General features: G+C 36.2%; 6 protein-coding genes across 6 annotated transcripts in view; 5 read left to right on the top strand and 1 right to left on the bottom strand.

Annotated features, from left to right (window-relative positions):
• LOC107697130 (protein broad-minded-like) overlaps positions 1–1845 on the bottom strand; it is a 51235-nt gene extending 49390 nt beyond the window's left edge. The window contains 3 exon segments of the mRNA XM_016497771.1: positions 524–679; positions 770–967; positions 1542–1845. Of these exon segments, the coding sequence (XP_016353257.1) occupies positions 524–679; positions 770–924 (311 nt within the window). The 5' untranslated portion in view covers positions 925–967; positions 1542–1845.
• Positions 1846–1864: 19 nt separating this feature from the next.
• On the top strand, positions 1865–3736 carry LOC107697066 (inactive hydroxysteroid dehydrogenase-like protein 1). Its single transcript, XM_016497711.1, has 3 exons — positions 1865–2367; positions 2499–2944; positions 3692–3736. The coding sequence occupies exons 1-3, from the start codon at positions 2148–2150 to the stop codon at positions 3734–3736; spliced, it is 711 nt and encodes a 236-aa protein (XP_016353197.1). The 5' UTR covers positions 1865–2147.
• On the top strand, positions 3732–6143 carry LOC107697127 (inactive hydroxysteroid dehydrogenase-like protein 1). The gene is made up of 4 exons (XM_016497769.1): positions 3732–3955; positions 4087–4532; positions 5280–5498; positions 5587–6143. The coding sequence occupies exons 1-4, from the start codon at positions 3736–3738 to the stop codon at positions 5656–5658; spliced, it is 957 nt and encodes a 318-aa protein (XP_016353255.1). The 5' UTR covers positions 3732–3735; the 3' UTR covers positions 5659–6143.
• An 804-nt stretch (positions 6144–6947) lies between these two features.
• Positions 6948–8979, top strand: LOC107697128 (gap junction Cx32.7 protein-like). Its single transcript, XM_016497770.1, has 2 exons — positions 6948–6993; positions 7956–8979. Exon 2 carries the CDS (start codon positions 7976–7978, stop codon positions 8870–8872), a length of 897 nt encoding a protein of 298 aa, XP_016353256.1. The 5' UTR covers positions 6948–6993; positions 7956–7975; the 3' UTR covers positions 8873–8979.
• Positions 8980–9636: 657 nt separating this feature from the next.
• LOC107697094 (gap junction Cx32.2 protein-like) lies at positions 9637–11921 on the top strand. The gene is made up of 2 exons (XM_016497736.1): positions 9637–9811; positions 10551–11921. Exon 2 carries the CDS (start codon positions 10573–10575, stop codon positions 11431–11433), a length of 861 nt encoding a protein of 286 aa, XP_016353222.1. The 5' UTR covers positions 9637–9811; positions 10551–10572; the 3' UTR covers positions 11434–11921.
• An 899-nt stretch (positions 11922–12820) lies between these two features.
• LOC107697093 (gap junction Cx32.2 protein-like) lies at positions 12821–15824 on the top strand. Its single transcript, XM_016497735.1, has 2 exons — positions 12821–12902; positions 14565–15824. The coding sequence occupies exon 2, from the start codon at positions 14599–14601 to the stop codon at positions 15352–15354; it is 756 nt and encodes a 251-aa protein (XP_016353221.1). The 5' UTR covers positions 12821–12902; positions 14565–14598; the 3' UTR covers positions 15355–15824.
• Positions 15825–21489: the final 5665 nt, after the last annotated feature.

Genomic DNA, 21489 nt, shown 5'->3' with positions numbered 1-21489 from the left:
TGCACCAAGAGCTTGTAACACTCCAAAGAGAAAGGAAAAATTGAAATCGCATCATATGACCCCTTTAAATACACAGTCTTAAGCCTTTTTTTTTTTGCTTAAAATCAGTTACTGTAATGCTGTTATTCATTCTGGAGATAGTTGGTTGGTTTCATGACTTAGAGCTTTTTACTGAAAGAATTTTGAAAATGTTTATGGAGAAAATTAATGTGAAAACTGCTGAAATTGAATTTCTCTGAAACTATTCTATATCAAACTACTTGCAAAATTACATTTGTGCTGATATTTTTGCACCATGCAATGAGAAAGCAATGCATCTAGTAAAACATCTTATTAGTTACATCGGAAAACACATGGTACTTTCACTTTCATCATCTCATTTCATCATTAATTTCATTTTCAAATGATTCCAGACAACATTTACTTTCTCACTGCATTGCATCATGCAGTGAGCAAACATCCACAAAAGCATCTTATATCATATCAAGAAACACAAGGTAACAGGAATCATAAAAACACATACTGTGTGGACTCCCTAGTCCTCTTCGTAACAGCATGGGTGTCCTGCCCAGACCCCACAGCATGACCATCACCCCTGGTTAAATTCTCAGTCTCTTCTTCAATAACCGCTCCCAAACAGCTCTCTACATACTCCCGCAGATACTTCACAAACTCATAGCTGAAAAACAGAGGGAGGGCATGAAAATAGATCAAACAAACGGTAATCACAATCAGTCTTAACATCTACTGGAAGAGACATTTCTCTTACTTGTGAAAGTTCTTGTCAGTTTCCTCCAAATGAAGCAGAATCTCCTCAGCACATTCTACCGATGGTGCTCCTGAGATTCTGTCTTTGACACTTTTCAGGAGCTCTCGCAGCAGGCTCTGGAGCTCTGCCTCATCCTCGCTTGAGAACTGAGACATCACTTCTCGGGGGTGTGATCAGCTCTTCTCTACAGGCGATCTCCTGCTTAGAGAAACAAGGTGTTAAGTATGGTGTGTTTGACCTGTAGTAACAGAGGTGGGAAGTATACTCAGTCTATAGATTCCTGGAATGATTTTAAAACAGTATTGATGGAGTTTCCATGTATGCTGCACACTAGGCTGCTTTTCATTCAGTATCCGACTCAATCCATTAAACAGTAATATAAATACAAAAATAACGAAATTAATATGTAGCCACAATTTGTATATGTCTGTAATACTAATTTTACACATTAGAGCCATTTCCAAATCATAAGAAACATGGAATCATGTCAAGTGCGTATGCATATATACATATTTGGTACATATACATAGAGCTAACTAATATAGCTAAAATATTAAATATAGATACACTAATACTAACATTTAGGCTACATCATATCCCAACATCGGAGTAATGCATTATACGCTAGTTAAGTCATTAAATATTATGTAACGTTAAGTAACGTTACTTAAAACTGAGATGTTCAGAATTCAAGTGTTGGCATTTAAGCTTGTATTTTCTCATTAACAAATATACATTCCACATACAGCTCATGGGAAGTTTTGAACATTACCTGCAATAATTTCACAAAATGTACAAACAGATCAGCTACGTCGCTTCCATAACATTAGAAATCTTTCATAATCGGACGTTTCATAAAGCACAGAGCTGTATATAAATCAGCTTAGCATCCGTTAGCAGTAGCGTTTCCATGGAAACAAGCCCAGCTGAGCTGAGGCATCCGCAATCAAACACCAGTTATTTGCAAAAATAATTGCTGTGAAAATAAGATTCACGGCACAACCGTATTAATGTATTCCATGTCTAGCAAAGTTTATTGCATATTGCAAAAATAACTACGATAAAACCACAGAAACACGATGAAAGGTGATGTTTGCATGTGTTTGACGCTAACTGAAGAAGACGCTAGTGTTGATCACGTGACGCGAGCGTGTCACGTGACTTTGGGTTTCCTGATTCACATGACGTGACACAAGACCGAAGAAGAAGAAGAAGAAGAAGAAGAAGAAGAAGAAGAGGAGAATCAGGTGAAATAGTACTCGTATTAACAAACATAGTCAAGCTAGTTGGGAGCAAACTAACTCGTTGAATATAAAAGATTGTTGTTTTTCATTGGCTGCTAATTTAAAGTAAATAACTGTAGGGATCTCAGCTTATAATGGCCGCTGTTGACAGCTTCCAGCTTTTGTATCGAGAAATTGCCAGATCGTGCAGTTGTTATGTGGAAACGCTCGCGCTCGTGGGTGCGTGTTACACAGTCAGCAAGGCTGTGATATTTATGAGGGACTGCTATAGCCTGATAAGGCTTCATTTTATTCCTCGTCTTGTGTCCCATAGAGACCTTAGTCAGCAATATGGACAATGGGCTCTTGTATGTGGTAGGTTTAAAAGTGAATAATCATCTTGTTTCATTGTATAATTCATGCATACTTAATGCATGTTATAATACTGCATACTGATATTTACCTAACTTAAAAAAAAATGCCACTTTTTCCTTGTTTTCCAATAGGAGCTTCAGAGGCAATAGCGAAAGCATATGCAGAGGAACTGGCAAGGCATGGCATCTGTGTGATTCTAATCAGCAGTGACATCGGTAACTTGGCTGACACTGCCAAAGCCATTTCAGACACTTACGGAGTAGAGGCCATTTTAATTGAAGCTGATTTCAGTCAGGGGCCCTTGGCCTTCAAACCTATTAAAGATGCCATCAGTGGTAAAGATATTGGATTCATTGTTAACAGCCTGGATGGGTCTCTAGACCATTCGCAAGACTTTACAGACCTCTCTGAATCTGTAGTATGGGATACTATCAATAGAAATATAGTAGCTGCCACTCTTGTCACACGCCTGGCACTGCCCGCTATGGTGGAAAGGGGAAAAGGAGCAGTGGTCAACATTTCTGCTGGGCGCTGCTTGCGTCCGACTTCCAGAGAGGCTGCTCTTTCTGCATCTACGGTCAGATCTCTACTTGTCCACTCATTTTCCATCCAGTGCTGCGGTGATCGTGTGTTTTTGTAAGCCAACTGGGAAGTTAGCATTACCCTTGTTCTCTTGACAAAATCCCAATAGGATTTTTCATTTGGCTTTCGGATTAATGCAGAAAATAAGCTCCTTGACCAAAAAAGTTTGATTCTTAGACATGCTGTTAATCATGATAACCCTTATTTTGAAACCTAAATACAATCGCTAAAAGTTAAACATAGGCCATAAATGAAATATACTACAGTCACACAACTTAAATGTCTCCAAAAACGAATTCAGTCTTTACTTAAAAAAAAAACATTTTCTCTGAAAGTTTGCAAGAGTGTGACAATAAAAACAGTGAGGCTGTAAACGCAGACTAGTGAGTAGATGAGTTTATCAGTTTGGCTTGATGACATTTAATGTCACTGACAACCTTTCTAGCCCATTTAACCACTTGTTAGCAACTAGCAAGTTAAAGCTTTAAAAAAAAACACTTAGGGGTAGTCCTGATGTATTTTATGTTTTAAAATAAAACATTTAAATATCTTGAGCTTGTATTAATCACAGACCTTATTTCAGGCATTTAACAATAAAAAATAAAAAAAACAAGGAACCAGAAGTGCTAACTTGTTTTTGGGGTTTGGCCTATAAAAATGTCATCCTGCAGCACTCTATGTACTGTATGTTTTTTATAGATTTTTGTTTTTATGATTCTTCTGTGTTTTAAATTCCCCACAGGCTTTTCTTGATAACTTCAGTCGCTCTCTGCACTATGAATTATAATGGCCGCTGTTGACAGCTTCCAGCTTTTGTATCGAGAAATTGCCAGATCGTGCAGTTGTTATGTGGAAACGCTCGCGCTCGTGGTTGCGTGTTACACAGTCAGCAAGGCTGTGATATTTATGAGGGACTGCTATAGCCTGATAAGGCTTCATTTTATTCCTCGTCTTGTGTCCCATAGAGACCTTAGTCAGCAATATGGACAATGGGCTCTTGTATGTGGTAGGTTTAAAAGTGAATAATCATCTTGTTTCATTGTATAATTCATGCATACTTAATGCATGTTATAATACTGCATACTGATATTTACCTAACTTAAAAAAAAATGCCACTTTTTCCTTGTTTTCCAATAGGAGCTTCAGAGGCAATAGCGAAAGCATATGCAGAGGAACTGGCAAGGCATGGCATCTGTGTGATTCTAATCAGCAGTGACATCGGTAACTTGGCTGACACTGCCAAAGCCATTTCAGACACTTACGGAGTAGAGGCCATTTTAATTGAAGCTGATTTCAGTCAGGGGCCCTTGGCCTTCAAACCTATTAAAGATGCCATCAGTGGTAAAGATATTGGATTCATTGTTAACAGCCTGGATGGGTCTCTAGACCATTCGCAAGACTTTACAGACCTCTCTGAATCTGTAGTATGGGATACTATCAATAGAAATATAGTAGCTGCCACTCTTGTCACACGCCTGGCACTGCCCGCTATGGTGGAAAGGGGAAAAGGAGCAGTGGTCAACATTTCTGCTGGGCGCTGCTTGCGTCCGACTTCCAGAGAGGCTGCTCTTTCTGCATCTACGGTCAGATCTCTACTTGTCCACTCATTTTCCATCCAGTGCTGCGGTGATCGTGTGTTTTTGTAAGCCAACTGGGAAGTTAGCATTACCCTTGTTCTCTTGACAAAATCCCAATAGGATTTTTCATTTGGCTTTCGGATTAATGCAGAAAATAAGCTCCTTGACCAAAAAAGTTTGATTCTTAGACATGCTGTTAATCATGATAACCCTTATTTTGAAACCTAAATACAATCGCTAAAAGTTAAACATAGGCCATAAATGAAATATACTACAGTCACACAACTTAAATGTCTCCAAAAACGAATTCAGTCTTTACTTAAAAAAAAAACATTTTCTCTGAAAGTTTGCAAGAGTGTGACAATAAAAACAGTGAGGCTGTAAACGCAGACTAGTGAGTAGATGAGTTTATCAGTTTGGCTTGATGACATTTAATGTCACTGACAACCTTTCTAGCCCATTTAACCACTTGTTAGCAACTAGCAAGTTAAAGCTTTAAAAAAAAACACTTAGGGGTAGTCCTGATGTATTTTATGTTTTAAAATAAAACATTTAAATATCTTGAGCTTGTATTAATCACAGACCTTATTTCAGGCATTTAACAATAAAAAATAAAAAAAACAAGGAACCAGAAGTGCTAACTTGTTTTTGGGGTTTGGCCTATAAAAATGTCATCCTGCAGCACTCTATGTACTGTATGTTTTTTATAGATTTTTGTTTTTATGATTCTTCTGTGTTTTAAATTCCCCACAGGCTTTTCTTGATAACTTCAGTCGCTCTCTGCACTATGAATATGGTCATCGAGGAGTCTTTGTGCAGAGTTTGCTGCCTTTTAGAGTCTCATCTCAAGGATCTGATGGTTATAGTCCTGCTGGCTGGCTGGTGCCAAGCCCACAAGTGTATGCCAGCCATGCTCTTTCAACTCTGGGCGTCTCTCACCGAACCACAGGATACTGGCCTCACACCATAAAGGTAGTCAATCAATCATTGTAGACAATGTTTTTTGTTTTTTTTTAACAAGGTATGAATATTTAGTAAGTCTATGTTATTCTTTTTCTAGTTTCGACTGGTGCAGTGCATGCCAGAGTGGGTATGGATGCTGGGATCACGCGTGTTTACAAGGGCCACCTGACAGGGATGTTTCCCCTCCATGTGAAGGACCTGGTTCACGAAACTGATGTTGCAGAGTTGATTTTGACCAAGCTTAGAATAACATAAGTGATTAAAGTGTTTAAAATGGAAATTGACTACTCCCCCTGCCCCTTTACCCCCCCATACTGAGTTCTGAGTGAAATGCCTCAGTTTTTCAGTATATTTGTTTGCACAAAACTTTTTTCTAAGTGGTTTGAATGGTTGGAACATGATGACAAATCTATAATGTTTATGCACTACTGCTTTTTTCTATAATCCATTCTTTATGCATTTTGCAAAGGTCAGATTCAAATATTTAGAAAAAAAGTTTTTGTAAATTAAGTATTTATTTTTGATTCCAAGTGTTTTTGAGTATACTGGCTATACTTAGCGGTAATAGATCTTCATTGTACCATTATATAGCTAGTGTTTGGTTATTGCAGTGTATCATTTAGTTGTTGCAACTATGAAATGATCAATAAAAAGCCCCAATGATTCTAAAAAGACTTTTTAATTGAAAAAATTTGATACACAATCTTCATTAAGTTGAAATTTAGTGAAAGACTGCATGAAATTTGTTAAATTATTTTGTAATAGATAAAAGTCTGAGATTTATATATGCTGTCAGCATGACTAGAGTTTATACAATCCATTGTATAAACTCCAGTCATGCTGACAGCCAGCATTATCTTTGAAAGTGTAGTTAAAGTCAAATGTTGTGTCTCCTCTGCCAGGAACACACAATGCACTTTACTCGCGTAATCTCATTCATATTAACAGAAGTAACTACCATACATTTACCATGAATAGGATGTTGTTTCAGCAATGGATTCATACAATAAAGTCAAAACTGAAATACAGCATGGAAATTATTTTAGAAATAGACTTAATTAAAGGTGTGTTTAATCTAAAAATACTTTCACTTTTGACAGCTATATACGGCCAACTCGCAACCAGTGGCATGAGTTTGGGCCGGGACTGTCTGGTGATAAGAGCAATGGCGCATGTTTAGGAAACCTGTTTGAAAACAAATATTTTTGATATTCAGATGGGAGTAGTGCAGAGATGTAAAGTACAATATATAAAAGCTATTATATAATGCGTGTCATATAGACTTGCACAAGAAACCAATTTGAACATGATAAATATTCCAATTCCAGATGTCAAGGCTGAAAATTGTTTGGAGTCTACACACTGATAATGTGATAATCTTTGTTTTGGTTCAGAAGCTGCCTCTTCAATAGGAAGAGGAAGGCTTAGAGAAAACCTGTTACACACATCTCCCTTCGAGCCCTCAGTGAGCGGGTGAAACTTCCTATCCGTCTTCTTATATCTGGTAAGCAAAAAGTGTAGTTATTTGTTATTTATCACTGAAATGCTTACTTATAATATTCTCTCTTTATTTATTTCCACTACTGTTCAAAAGTTTTGGGTCAGGTTTTTTTTTTTTTTTTTTTTTTTGAAAGAAAAGGCATTTATAATGTTACAAATAAATGTCTATTTTAAATAAATTCTGAATTAAGCAGCACAGCTGTTTTCCACACTGATAATAATTTTTCTTGAGCAGCAAATTAGCATATTAGAATGTTTTTAGAAGGATCATGTGACACTGAAGACTGGAGTAATGATGCTGAGAATTCATCTTTGCCATCACAAGAATAAAATAAATTATTCAAAAATATATAAATCTAGAAAACAGTCATTTTAAATTGCTACAATATTTCACAGTATTACTGTTTTAATGCTTATTTGATAAAAAAAATTCAGCCTCGGTTACCATAAGATGTCTTTCACTAACATGAAAGAGTCTTATCAAACCCAAACTTTTGAACGGCAGTGTTAAAGTAAGAAAGAAAGAATGAACGAAAGAAAGAAAGAAAGAAAGATGCACGTTTAACTTAACCTCCAGACCTGTTACCTTAAAATTATTGTTGTATTTTTTATATTACTATATTTTTTAATCAAAATAACAAATCATTTTGAATCCCAAAGAAGACAAGTATTTAAAATGTCATTCTTATGCAGACTATAAAAAAACACCAAGCTGACTTGAAGACGGAAAAGAGTATTGCCACTGTCACTATCAATGTTTTGGGTTTTCAGCACAAAAACCTTGGTTCCCATGTTCGTTATGGAAAAGAACCTGGTTTGTCTCCTGACTTGATGATAAGCACAGTATTTTCTGAATCCATCAATAGAGCTTGCATAAAATATGCGAAAAACAAATTATGAGCATCACTGCATATAAATTGCAGCCGAACTGCTCTGTCCAATTAACAATAATGTCTTTTCTTTCAGGAATTCAATTAAGATTAAAGATGGGTGAGTGGGACTTTCTCGGAAGACTGCTGGATAGAGTCCAGACGCACTCAACGGTGGTGGGAAAAATTTGGCTCACCGTCCTGTTTGTGTTTAGGATTCTAGTCCTCGGCGCCGGTGCCGAGAGAGTTTGGAGCGATGAGCAGTCAGACTTCATCTGCAACACAGAGCAGCCAGGGTGCGAGAACGTCTGCTACGACCAGGCGTTCCCCATCTCACACATTCGTTTTTGGGTGCTGCAGATCATCTCGGTGTCCACACCTACTCTAGCCTACCTGGGCCACGTCGTCCACGTCATACATGTCGAAAAGAAAGTGAGAGAGATGATGAAGAAAGAGCTTCAGAATGAGCAAATCAGTCTGTTCCTCAAGAAAGGCTACAAATTTCCCAAGTACAGCAGGGACAATGGGAAGGTCAGCATTCGGGGGCGTCTCTTGAGAAGCTACATTCTGAGTTTGCTTTGCAAGATACTTTTAGAGGTGGGTTTCATCTTGGGCCAGTACTACCTTTATGGCTTCACTCTTCAGGCCCAATACGTCTGTGTCCGTTTTCCGTGTCCTCACAAGGTGGACTGTTTCTTGTCAAGGCCTACTGAGAAAAGTATCTTCATTTGGTTCATGCTGGTGGTGGCCTGTGTCTCTTTACTCCTAAATGTGATTGAGATCTTATATCTTTGCGTCAAGAAGATCGACGAGTGTCTCAGCCACAAAAAGGACTACAACATCACACCCGTGACCCCGGTTGTGAACAGAAAGGACTTCAAAAATACAGATCAGGTGATTCAGAACTGGATGAACCATGAGTTGGAGCTTCAAAGGAGGGAACTTGGCAATGAGGCAACTAAAAGTGTGGCTTCAGAGGACCACAGTGCTGACGTGCAAGAGGTCCATATCTGATCAGCAGGTCTCTGTACACAAAGGCTTTCACACGGTCAACTTGAGCAAACAGCCACTGATCCAAGTGACTCGTGCATGGTCAAGACCCCCCAACTTCAAGCACGCTATGACCCTCTCTCTCTATTTAACAAATCAATAATGTATTACTGAAAGTTCTTATCTGTTTTTTTTTTCTCATTTAAGTCGGAAATTGTACTCTGTAGAAAGATTTGAAAAAAGTAAAGCTTCAAACTGTGCATGTAAACTGTGTTTTTGTCATTTAGTTCTGCCAGTTTCTGTATTTAGGAAAATGAAATAAGGCTGAAAAAAATAAAGACTGAAGGCTAAATTTATTGGATCAAAAACAGTGATATTGTGAAATATTATTACAATTTTAAATAATTTAGTTTTCTATTTTAATGTATTTTAAAATGAAATTTATTCCTGTATTTTCAGCATCATTACCTGTCTTCAGTGTCACATGATCCTTCAGAAATCAGTCTAATGTTGATTTGCTGCACAAGAAACATTTATTTTTATTATCAATGTCAAAAACAGTTTTATTTTTGTGGAAATCCTGGGTTTTTTTTTTTTTTCCGGATTCTTTGATGAATAGAAAGTTCAAAAGAACAGCATTTATCTGAATAGAAATCTTTGGTAATATTATAAATGTCTTTAGTGTGAAGTAGATACTTTTTTATTTCAATTGGAATACCGTAGTTGTGTGGGTTAGAGACTTAAGTATTACACATTATTGTTGAAGCCTTTCAATCATTAATGTGGCACTCCTGTGTACTTGCATTCAAGATCTTGTTCTTTTACCGTTGGACAACGTAACAGCATTCCACTTTCAGCTATTACACAATCTTAGTAAAGCCCAAAAATCAAGGTTCAGCTATTCTCAGCTATCACTTGATATGCGGCTTAGTTTCTAATAGGAAGAGGTGCAACTCACTAAAGGTAAGTGTGAAATCAATATTACAATTTGTTGTATATTTTTGTTCAAGTATTGTTTTAGGTAGCACATACAAAAGCTGTCTGCCTTGTGGTGTAAAACGACAATATTTAAGAATAAATTAAAAATAATTAATTATTAACAGGCTAACTGCTTAATTACTAATATACAACTATTTATCTTAGTAATTGTTCTTTACCTTAAAACATTGTATGTTTTAATATGGCAAATGTTTTAAAGACTTTAAAGTTTTTAACATGTATTTATTGTAAATCAATTTACAATTGAGTATTTATATTTACCAGTAGCCACAGATGTTTAGTCAGTGAATAAGATTCAGAAATATCAAGTTCTTTCCCTGTGATCCAGTAAAAAAACTTCTGCAAATTCAATTTGTTAAACATTTATTTTTATTTTTTGCCTGAACCATATGTTAATGTATTACAATTATTCATGCCTTTTATAGAGTGTATAAAATGTACAATTAATTAATTTATTAATAATACTTCTTATAGTTTTACCTCTGTATAACTTCTTTTTTCATGTTTTGCTTTTCTTTATGGGCACAATAACTGAACTTGTTTTGTAGGCTATTAATTATTAAGTATATTAATCTATTAAGAGTATACCATTAATGAAGACCATCATTTAAAGGCTTATTGATTAAGTTAAAGTCCTAAAGTGGACTTTGTATTTCATGTTTTCCTTCCCTTTCTTTCTTACGTCTTTTTCTTTTTTTTGTAGGAAAGTCTGAGCATCAGCAAACATGGGAGACTGGGGATTTCTCTCGGCATTATTAGACAAAGTACAGTCTCACTCCACCGTCATCGGCAAGATATGGATGAGCGTCCTTTTCATCTTCAGGATCCTGGTGCTGGGAGCAGCGGCGGAGAACGTTTGGGGTGATGAACAATCTAATTTGGTTTGCAACACGATGCAGCCTGGTTGCGAGAATGTGTGCTACGACTGGCAGTTCCCCATCTCGCACATCCGCTTCTGGGTCTTGCAGATCTTATTTGTATCCACTCCAACTTTGGTATACCTGGGTCATGCGGTGCAGGTCATTCACAAAGAGAACAAACTCAGGGAGAAAATACAAAGTCTTGGTGAGGGCCACATGTTGAAGGCACCCAAATACACAGATGACAGAGGCCATGTCAAAATTAAAGGAAACCTGCTCGGCAGCTATCTAACCCAGCTGTTTTTTAAAATCATCCTGGAGATTGCGTTCATTGTCGGACAGTATTATTTATACGGCTTTGTAATGATCGCCAAGTTTACATGTTCCCAATCCCCCTGCCCTTACACAGTAGAATGTTTCATGTCTCGTCCAACAGAGAAGACCATCTTCATCATCTTTATGCTAGTGGTCGCCTGTGTGTCTCTGCTACTGAATGTCATAGAGGTGTTTTACCTGCTGTGCACCAGGGTCAGATGCCGGACCAGCAAGAGACGGACACATAATGTCACTTCGGCTAAAAACCCTGGAAGTTTGGCATCATCCTGGATGACCTCTGAAGACGCTCTGAAGCAAAACAAAATGAACAAGCAGTATGAGAGCGGACAGAGTCTTGGAGGAAGCCTGGATGGGGCAAAAGAAGAAAAACAATTGATGGAAGACCATTAGATTTATAGATACATTTTTATAGATTTTTTCTCAGAAATTTCACCAATCTGCCAAGTTTTTAGAGAAACATCTCTACAATTTGTTTTCCATTGCCTTTAGCTTATGGTCCAGTATTTACACACTTGAAAAATAAAGTATTTGTATGATACTCCTCAAACTGAGTGCGTTATTTAATTACTCTATGATCATTTTGTGCACAGAGCATGTTTGACTTTTAATTGAATAGTTTTGAAATACTACGGTGAAACAAAAAAATACTTACTGTTATATGATTGTATATATTGTGTGTAAATATATGTATAAGAGTCAGTAAGTGACTTAAGCACTATCTGCATGTCTTGTTTGTGTGTTGTCATTTTCTTTGGCCATATTTTCCGTTACAAAGAAACAAATTTATAGTCATTTGTATTTTGAATGTAAACTGGTGTCAGTGATGTTTAAAGAGAATAATGACAATATCCTTCTTTAAAATAAAACTTTTGAATCAACACAGGTTTCTTTTTTTCGCAGGATATCTTCTCCAGTTTAAAAAGCTTTGCCTTGTGGTGTAAAATAACAATATTTAAGAATTAATTAAAAACAATTAGAACCTGACTGCAATCAGACTAAGTGCTTAATTGCTAACATCTAATAATTGTCTTAGTAATTGCTCTTTAGCTCAAAGACATAGTATGTTTTAACATTTCTGTATACACATTTACATAATGAATTCAGTGCCGGTGCTCTGATTTAAAAATCATACATAAAATCATATATAAATGCACACAAAAGGCATTTTTTTACTTCTACTCCACCTCTTTGTATTGCACTGCAAGTTGCATTAACAGAGTCACATTATCTTTACGTTGATGTATGTTGTTCTCGCATATCTCAGATATGACCACGCTGCTGATTTTTATCACTGTTCTTTTTACTGACACATAGAATAACTATAGCTCAGATGATAAATACCCTAAAGCACTAAAACTCAAGGATTCATTATGTTATAAAAGCTCCTTCTCTTGTGCATGCCAGGGGAATATTTATTCAGTTCTCTTCTCTCATGATGAAACATTAAAAACAGAGCGGTTTTACTTCACAGTTTTCATTGTGTTCAGAAATTTCAGTAAGGTTATGACTCTCGATGACAAATCAAGCTCTTGTGAATAAATTGCACTTGTATATTTATCTATTTATACGCATGAGTATGTGAGAATACAAAGGTACAGAGATCTTGTCTCATACGTATGTATCACCCTTAGATTCTCTAACATGATTAATAATTAACTTTGGGCTCAATTTTATCCTGTTATCCCAAATATGGCCATGGAACTTTAATCAGACTTTAAGAGGAAGGTGGCAGCCAAAAAAAAAAAAAAGACATTGTGAAATCCAGTGCACTGAAGTTCAATCTTTACACCTGACACATGCCATTTAATCATTGAGCAACACAGTCAATCAGCACAGCACTGAGACGCAAGTTGTCACAGGTAAAAATATACATTTTATTTTAAATTTGCCTATGGATCTATCTATTTGCTAATTCATATGTGATATTGTATATTGTGAAGATTAGTTAAGGGTTCTAAACAGGTAACTGAACGAATTAATAATGTTAAATCGTACTGATATACAGATGGATTTTGGTGATTGCTGAATGTTAACCATTCACTCTTTAGTTGCATATTCTTTTCTCATTGTGATTTAAAACAAAAATGTAATTACTTGCCGAGAATGTCTAGAATAGTTTATGGTCGAAGATCCCTTTATGATAAATGTTTTGCTTTAGGATAAGTTTTGTCAACTGAAGTGCAAATCATTTCTTACTAAGTAAATGTATTGATGTTCAATTCAAATTCATTTTAACACTGCACATTGAATGCTCTTACCTTCTGAACATCAAATTGTTGTCACAGTCCACAAAAGTACTGTGGGTTTTTTTTTTTTGTATACATAATTATCTAATTAATCTCTGATAATCTTGCCTATCTGCTGAAATTCACATGTAGCGCCTGTGCAGATTAAAAAATGTTTATGACTTTATTGCGCTTAATTTTTAGAATAAGGATATTAAAAAATCTAAGCAACATTAATTTAAATTTTTTTTTTTTTACAGCTACAAGTATTGTGAATAATGACTACATTTTTTATCTGTTCTTTCCACAAAACTTGTAAAACTATACAAAAATATATATATATAATATATATTCTATTTTATTTTTTTGTATTTTTGTCTTGTTTTCCATTACAAATATGTAAAAATTCTTAAATCAAGATACATTTACTTTACTTGACTAAAAATGAATCAAAATTTAAAAAATTCACAAAATGAGTGTATGCTTAAAACAAGAAAAAAACTAAATGGGTTAAGACAAATCTTGTTTCATATTGAATTAAAGGTGTAGTAGGAGATCTTGGAAAATTCCCCCTCGTCTGAAGAAATATCTGCGTCCACACGAAACCACAAAACCGACACAAAACGATGTAGTACACATGCAAGACCAGTATGTGGCACTGTAATTCTGCCACAGAGATACACTAAAATTGGAGAAGAAGACTTGGACTATGCGCATAAACCTTGCGCACGTATACAAACGAACATGGAACAATAAATTTATTAATTTGTGTTAATGTTAGTTAATAAAAAGACAATCGTTCAGTGTTTGTTGATGTTTTTGTTGCTGTTACGTGGCGTAGCGGTGTCTGACTAGGGGCGAGACGTGGGCTGGTGACGTCATCGTTTCAGAAACTACGGATTCGCTGTCCACACGAAAACGCAAGGGCGGCGTTTTCAGATTTATCCACTCTGGGACCCGTTTTTAACAAATATCGGTTTCACTCTCCCAAAACGCCGGATCCGTGTGAACGAAACGCCTATACGATACAAAATGTATGCGTATACAGCTAAACGCATCTCTGTGTGGACGGGGCCTTAATATCTTAAGTCATTTTGCTTCTCTTGTTTAAATTGAAGAATGTTTAAATATTTGTACTGGAAAACAAGACAAACATACTGAATAAGAAATTATTATTTTTTTGCACTGCAAATGGGGTTTGTGTGACGGGATGGTGAATAAATAATAAATACATTTGTTTAGGTAAAATGGACAGATCAAAACTCAACCACTTAAAATGCTGTCTTTCTCCCCTAGTTTTCCAGGCAGGGAAGATACTAAAGGCACAAGCATGGGAGAGTGGGGCTTTCTCTCCAAGCTGCTGGACAAAGTGCAGTCTCACTCCACAGTCATTGGGAAGGTGTGGCTCACTGTTCTCTTTGTCTTCAGGATCATGGTCCTCGGAGCCGGGGCTGAAAAGGTGTGGAGCGACGAACAATCAAAAATGATCTGCAACACTAAGCAACCTGGTTGCACGAACGTGTGTTACGATCACACCTTTCCAATCTCCCACATTCGCTTCTGGGTGCTTCAGATCCTCTTTGTGTCCACGCCAACACTTCTATACTTCGGCCACGTTCTGCATATACTCCACAAAGAAAAGAAACTAAGACAGCAGAGTGAAAGCCATGCGGAAAAGCAAGGCCTCAACCATCCCAAATACACAGACGATCATGGCAAAGTTATAATCAAGGGCCAGTTATTAGGTAGTTACCTAGCCAGCCTGTTTGCTAAGATCTTGCTCGAGGCTGCATTTATTGTAGGCCAGTATTATATTTACGGTTTCATCATGATCCCTAAGATAGAATGCTCCCAATCTCCTTGCCCTCATACGGTTGAGTGTTACATGTCTCGTCCCACAGAGAAAACCATCTTTATCATCTTCATGCTGGTGGTGTCGTGTATCTCTCTGCTTCTGAACGTGATCGAGATGTTCTACCTGATGTGCTGCAGGTCAAAGAGACATCGTGGCACACAGATGAGCACTTTCTCGCAAGGTTTAAATGGATCCAAGATGTACACTACAGGACCTTCAAAGTCTACCTAAACTTAAGGCTGAAAAGATCATGTTTGATCTGTCTATAGCTAAATGAATGTAAGATCTGGGTATTCAAATTCAAGCCATTTTGTGATCATTTTGTTTTGCACAGTTTTTGTTTTGCTGTGAAATGATTAGACTATATGTATTTTGAACAATTTTTGCACCAGAATGAATGTTGATGAGCATCTGCATGGTGCCACAGGGTATTTCAGGTAATTCTATATGGACTTTATTTAACTTTTAACCTTTATTAAGGTTGATAACTTGTCATATGACCTATCATTTATCTCTTCTTATAAAATTGTGTGATGCTTTAATTGTCTTACTGTAGAATTGTCATAAAACACTTAGTTCACACGTAGTTAGTAGCACTCTACACATTTTCCTAAATACATTCTTCTATTTGGTTAACCCTCTGATAGTGTTCATTTGGGAGTCACACTTGTGTTGTTCGCAGTCAAAAGTGACTGGACACCTGAAATGTAACTTTTCATATTTTCAGTGAAATCAATGTAATATATTTTTGTTCGATAATATTTTTTCTTTATCATTTTGTATTTTGAGAGAATTTCATGGTACTACATAATATTTATGCAATAATTATGATCAATTTCTTCCCATTGAAAATAATAAAACAAATTTCTAATATGTTTCTATTACTTTTCAATGATGGCAGTATTTCGTGTTAAAATAGAGACAATGCCTTTAAAATCCAATTTCTGAAGGCAAATTAGTTCCATCTGGTGGGAGTAAAAAAAGAAAAACATCTGAAATTCCGTGGTTTAGCCACTAGATTCCTATAAAGCTCTATATAAAAGGCTTACAAATTCTCTAGTTGTTTTTAGACATAAATACTTTTTTTTTTTAAAGTTGTGGATTTGGATTATATTTGGACATTCTTAAAGACAACTTTTTGTAAATGTTTAGATTTTTTTTTTTTTTAATGTTGGTTTGAAATGTCAGTTTTTCTATTAATTTTACTACAGTCAAACCTGAACACAAAGAAAGACATTTTATTACACATAACATCAAAGTTCAACAAAAATAAAAAAAAATATGAACAGGACTGCTTTATCAGAGCTTAATCAATCTGATTTCAACCTCTTATTTGAATCTTCTGACTCAATTTTGCCATACTATTACAGCCACATCAGTTCATTTGTGTGTATAATAGTGTTGTGTGTGTGTATGTGTCCGTGAGTGTGTGTAAGTGAGCATGTGTTTGAGTGTGTGTCTGTTATATACTCTTGATGTTTTAGAGTGTAACCTCTTCCTTGGTGCCTGTGTTTCTACTGCATTGTGGCTAAATTATTGATTTTATTGTGTGTGTGTGTGTGTGTGTGTGTGTGTGAGTGTGTGTGTGTGTGTGTGTGTGTGTGAGTGTGTGTGTAAGTGAGTGTGTGCTTGAGTGTGTATGTCTTTTTTGTATTTTTGATGTTTTAGAGTGTCACCTCTTCCTTGGTGTAGGTAGGCCTATGTGTTTTTACTGCATTGTAGCTGAATTATTGATTTTATTTCACATATTTGCAAGAACATGCTTTAAGTTCAAATATGTGTGCCTGTGTGGGGTGGTGTCTGTTTTGCTCTCTTGATATTTTAGAGTGTCACCAGGTCCGTGTAACCCTTTGCAGTTCTTTGTTCAATTCTCACCATCAAAATGAACCAAATGAAAAGTTGGCTTCAAACTCTCATTTTAATTGAGTAATAAAAACTGAGATGAAAAATTTACTTAAGCCAGAAATATAATTTTACTATGGTAAAATAAATGTTCAGCGATATCTTCCAAAATATTTTTGAATTTTGGTGCACGTTTTTTCTCTATATAATGCTGATATGGTAACTAGTAAATGCTGTAAATTTGGTTATGCTAGCATGTGTGAAAATATTTAAACCATGTGTGTTACAATGTGTATTCCACAGGTTAGTAGAGGAGCTGGGATACACATGCAAACAAGTTCAAGAGGTCCTACAGCAGCAATATGGACTCTGGAGAGGCTCCAGTATTTCTTCCATTTCTAAATTCTGCGCATCAACCAGCACATGTTTTTTTAAATTTTTTGCTACAACATGGGATTAATCAGTGCATGCATGCTGATGAACTTTGATCATAGTTTAGTTATATGAAAACGAAAGTGGTTAAAGGGGTCATATGCTCCGCTGTACTGTCAGACTCTGTTCGGTCATTCGCCCAGAATATGCCCCGCCTCCGGACAGCGCGCTGTCAGTTAGCGGACTCATTATGGACACTGCGCGGATTAGCGATCCGGAGCGTTTTTTTTTTTAACCGGTGCTGTCTCAGAAATCCTCCTCAGAGTGAAGAAGCTGCGGCCGGCCAGGTTGAAGAAGACTGAACTCGGTAAGAATACTTTTAAAATATGCTTTATTTGTACAGTTGCCAGTAACATTAACGTTAATAAAGTTGTTAATTGCTTTGTTGTACGTTAGTTTTTAATTTTTGAAATTGCGTTGTGGAATGTCCAGTTAAGGTTAGCTCTTTAGCATTTATCATAGATTTGAGTACGTTAATAATAGGCCTATTTGGATGGGATCTCCCTCCTTTCTGTGAGACGGGTAACTTAGTTTAGTGGCTATCCGGATTTTAATCGTATATGTAACGTTAGGTAATTTCCCAGACAGCAGACCGTTTCGGCCCAGATCCGGCCCACATCTGGCCCGCATGGATTTCACATGGGCCAACACTATGTTGCCGTCTGGGTTTTCACCCCTCTTCAGGAATAACTGCAGGCGAGAATACACTTTTTTTTTTCATTTAAATTTGGTTCTAGAATATTAGTTCAAGTCTATTTTCATTTATATTTCGACAAATATATTCCCCACCTCTCCTCGTAGTGTTGTTTTAGTACATATGAAATAAACTAGCGGACTCATTACGGAGGCTGTTTTTAATTGTGAAATTGCGTTGTGGAACGTTATCTCTTCAGCACATTAGCATTATCGTAGATCTGAGTAATATCAGGCCTGTTTAGACGGGATCTCCTTCTTTTTGTGAGACGCGGTATACTTAGTCCTGAGCGTATATTTAACTTTAGGTAAATTTTCACCCCTCTTCAGGAATAACTGCAGGCGATATTATGCTATATTTTTCATTTAATTTTGGTTCTGGAATATTATCTCAATCTATTTTTGTATATATTTTGACAAATATATTCCTCACCTCTTGTAATGTTGTTTCAGATAATTTATATGAAATGAAAAAATACTAAGATACTGTGTGTGTGTGTGTGTGTGCTGTTGCAGCTTCACAGCTCATTCAAGTGCTCCAGTCTGGTTTTTGATTCTACTTCGTCTTTAAAAGTAAGATTAAATTACTTTTTAAAAGAGTCATTTTTTTAAAGAGTTTTAAACTTGATTTAGCCAACTGATACGCTATTCGTTTCCATGGTTACTTCTCATTCTCTATAAGGATAAATGCTTATCTTTTGTTTTGTTTTTGCCTTTAAGTTAAACAACCATTCATTTTTCATTGTATCGTTTGCAGGGAAGAGAAGCTATTTTATCGCACTGCATGATATGCACTGCATTTCTCTCTTAGGTTTTGTAGAATTTGGTTTACAGTGTTTACCCGATTAGCGTGAAAACAGTGTCGCTGGACGCTCAGCTGGACGCTCAGCTGGACGCAGCTGGACGCTCGCTGCTGCTTCAGTAATCATATGGTACATTATCCAAATAAAAGAGTGTGTTGTCCCCTGTTCAAGTTCTGCTAATCCACAAGCCTAGTGAGAGTGAGGGTCATGCTTGCAAAGAAGGTAATGTTAACTATTAAACCAACCAAATCAAAACTTTCAAAAACACACAGCAATGTGATTCTTTTATTGAGTGAGAGTCAGTGGGTTTAATCAGTGACTAACAGATTTACTATTCAGCGTCTTCTCCGCGACCTCCTTCCCTTGGTGTTTTTACACATAGAAAAGGCAAAAAAAAACATATTGCATTGTCCAGTTTTCTCTCAGAACGATGATCTAAGTTACTATTGCAATTATCGATGCAGTGTGACATACACTGGTGACATTTTTCACAATCACGACAAACAATCAAATACTGCCCTAAACTCAATAGCGTAAAGGCAGCGCGCGCTATCCTGCAAGTATGGCGGATAAACAAAGCAGTTTCCCAGAACTCAACGCGGTGTTACGTCACATTCTCATTCTTTATTGGTTAAAATGAATGTGTTAAGTAACCTTTGTAAATAATGTAACTATGTTTTTTTCTTGTTAGGATATATTAAAGTATTGTTTAGCTAATGGTGTGTGGGTAGACGCATATTAGGAATTGTTAGTTTTATTAATTTCAGCAAAGAATTAAAGGGGAGATCCAAACATATCAATTGTATCATGTAGCCTACTCACCCTCGTGTTGTTCCAAACCTCCCCGAACGACGATCTTAAAGAATCATAGAAGTACTTCATACTGTATGTCCTGTGCTGGTGGAATCTAATTTGTTCTATTTTAATCATTATTTGAATATGCGCATATTTTAAGTTTAACAAATATTCAAACATGGCGTCTCACGTGTCATGCCAGATTTGACATTACATAGGCCTAGCTTGACGTTTGAGTTTGGGGGGGCCAAACCGAACCGGTGGAAGAGTAAATCTACATATTCACATAGAGCAGTGGCAAGTGCGTGAGGTTGTCATGGTAACTACATACATTGCCCACGAATTACAGCTGCGCTTCTATTTTGCCACACTAAACTTAGCAATAAACACGTTTAAAATGCACAATAAACATGTTTGTCAAAACGATCTCAAAGGAGGCTTTTATTAAGCAGATCAAGGAGTGAATTACTCATCCACTGTTTTTAAAACAGACATTTGTAGGGCTTGATTCAAGTTAATGCACAATGAGGCGCACACTTTTTATTTAGTCTTATTGAATAGACAGTTTATATTCTAAAATCTATTTAAAGGTTGTGTTCTGTGAAAATTAAATAACATTTGGATGTAAATGGTCGGCATAAAAGTAGTGTGCGGCTAAACCGGCTGCGTCCTAATATCTTCATCTGAGTTTTTCGTTGTCTCCAGATTTCTCTGCAGTTCGTGTATGTTGTTAAAAACGCGGAACATCATTTTATTCCACACAACAGGCAAGCATTACCGTTAAGTCTATTATCCACCAAAATGCAGATTCGTCACGTGACAATTCTTACGCAAATGAGATTGAGGGAGACGTTAAGTTTGTTTTGATTTATTAATTTACTTACAATAACAATTTAAAATGTATTAACTTTTACGTATTCACTTTTACATGTATTATTAACTGCATTATATGCATTTTTACTTCATAGAAAAAACTTTATAAATAAATATTTAGTAAAATTCTTAAATCGCTATGGGGGAGCCAGGCCCCCCTGGCCCCCCCACAAGCTACGCCCATGCATTAGTAATGCCAGCGTTGTTTCTCAGGTGTCTTGTTAGTTTCCCTTGGTGGTCTATTGAAGAAAGACACCCATATAGGCTAAGTGTTGAGACGACCTTTTATATTTATATATAGTATATGTTTTTTTCCTTTCTTATTTTTCTGGGGGTAGCCTGCTATTCCTTGATGGGAACACTTGAAGCACAAAAATGATAAATAAAATGCACTGTAACTATGAAAACGCATTATGTGGAGTAGCCTACTCTTTTACATTTTTGTTATTATTATTGAAACGGCAGTGTCAAGATTTTTTTCTTTTTAATAAAAAAAAAAAAAATAATAATAATTCAAAATAAAAACATAAAAATGTAAAAAATACAAATTTGGGGAAACAAATCTTTGTTTTCTAAAAACAACATTACTGTTTTTCATGGCTAAATATTGTATTAATCTGTCTGAAGAGTTATTTTAATCGAGAATGCACTGTTGTCTCGGTTTCCTGAATTTCAAATGATTTGTAATCCTCATACGCCCCCATGTGGTGGAAAGTCTCCCAGACTTTTCCTGGTTAATATAGGATAATTTAACCCTTTTGCAATATTTAGATATGTCTAACCATTTATCTTGCACCTTATAAAAAACAAGCTTGGCTGTTGTTTTTATGTGTATTTATATTTGCACACACATGACATGTTCACAGTAATTATGTTCACAATCGCTGAATCGCTTCACTCTCAGAATTTTTTTTTTTTTTTTTTTACA

The sequence above is a fragment of the Sinocyclocheilus anshuiensis genome, unplaced genomic scaffold (genome assembly GCF_001515605.1).
Source record: "Sinocyclocheilus anshuiensis isolate Anshui unplaced genomic scaffold, SAMN03320099.WGS_v1.1 scaffold38, whole genome shotgun sequence".
Lineage (NCBI taxonomy): Eukaryota > Metazoa > Chordata > Actinopteri > Cypriniformes > Cyprinidae > Sinocyclocheilus > Sinocyclocheilus anshuiensis.
The sequence above is the reverse complement of the archived record's forward strand: the minus strand, read 5'-3'. Positions and strand labels throughout refer to the sequence as shown.

Coding starts and splice junctions, on each gene's coding strand:
- LOC107697128 (XM_016497770.1), top strand. CDS start 7,976: ATGGGTGAGTGGGACTTTCTCGGAAGACTGCTGGATAGAGTCCAGACG.
- LOC107697094 (XM_016497736.1), top strand. CDS start 10,573: ATGGGAGACTGGGGATTTCTCTCGGCATTATTAGACAAAGTACAGTCT.
- LOC107697066 (XM_016497711.1), top strand. CDS start 2,148: ATGGCCGCTGTTGACAGCTTCCAGCTTTTGTATCGAGAAATTGCCAGA. Junction 2,368..2,498: donor ACAATGGGCTCTTGTATGTG/GTAGGTTTAAAA, acceptor GTTTTCCAATAG/GAGCTTCAGAGGCAATAGCG. Junction 2,945..3,691: donor CTGCTCTTTCTGCATCTACG/GTCAGATCTCTA, acceptor AATTCCCCACAG/GCTTTTCTTGATAACTTCAG.
- LOC107697127 (XM_016497769.1), top strand. CDS start 3,736: ATGGCCGCTGTTGACAGCTTCCAGCTTTTGTATCGAGAAATTGCCAGA. Junction 3,956..4,086: donor ACAATGGGCTCTTGTATGTG/GTAGGTTTAAAA, acceptor GTTTTCCAATAG/GAGCTTCAGAGGCAATAGCG. Junction 4,533..5,279: donor CTGCTCTTTCTGCATCTACG/GTCAGATCTCTA, acceptor AATTCCCCACAG/GCTTTTCTTGATAACTTCAG.
- LOC107697093 (XM_016497735.1), top strand. CDS start 14,599: ATGGGAGAGTGGGGCTTTCTCTCCAAGCTGCTGGACAAAGTGCAGTCT.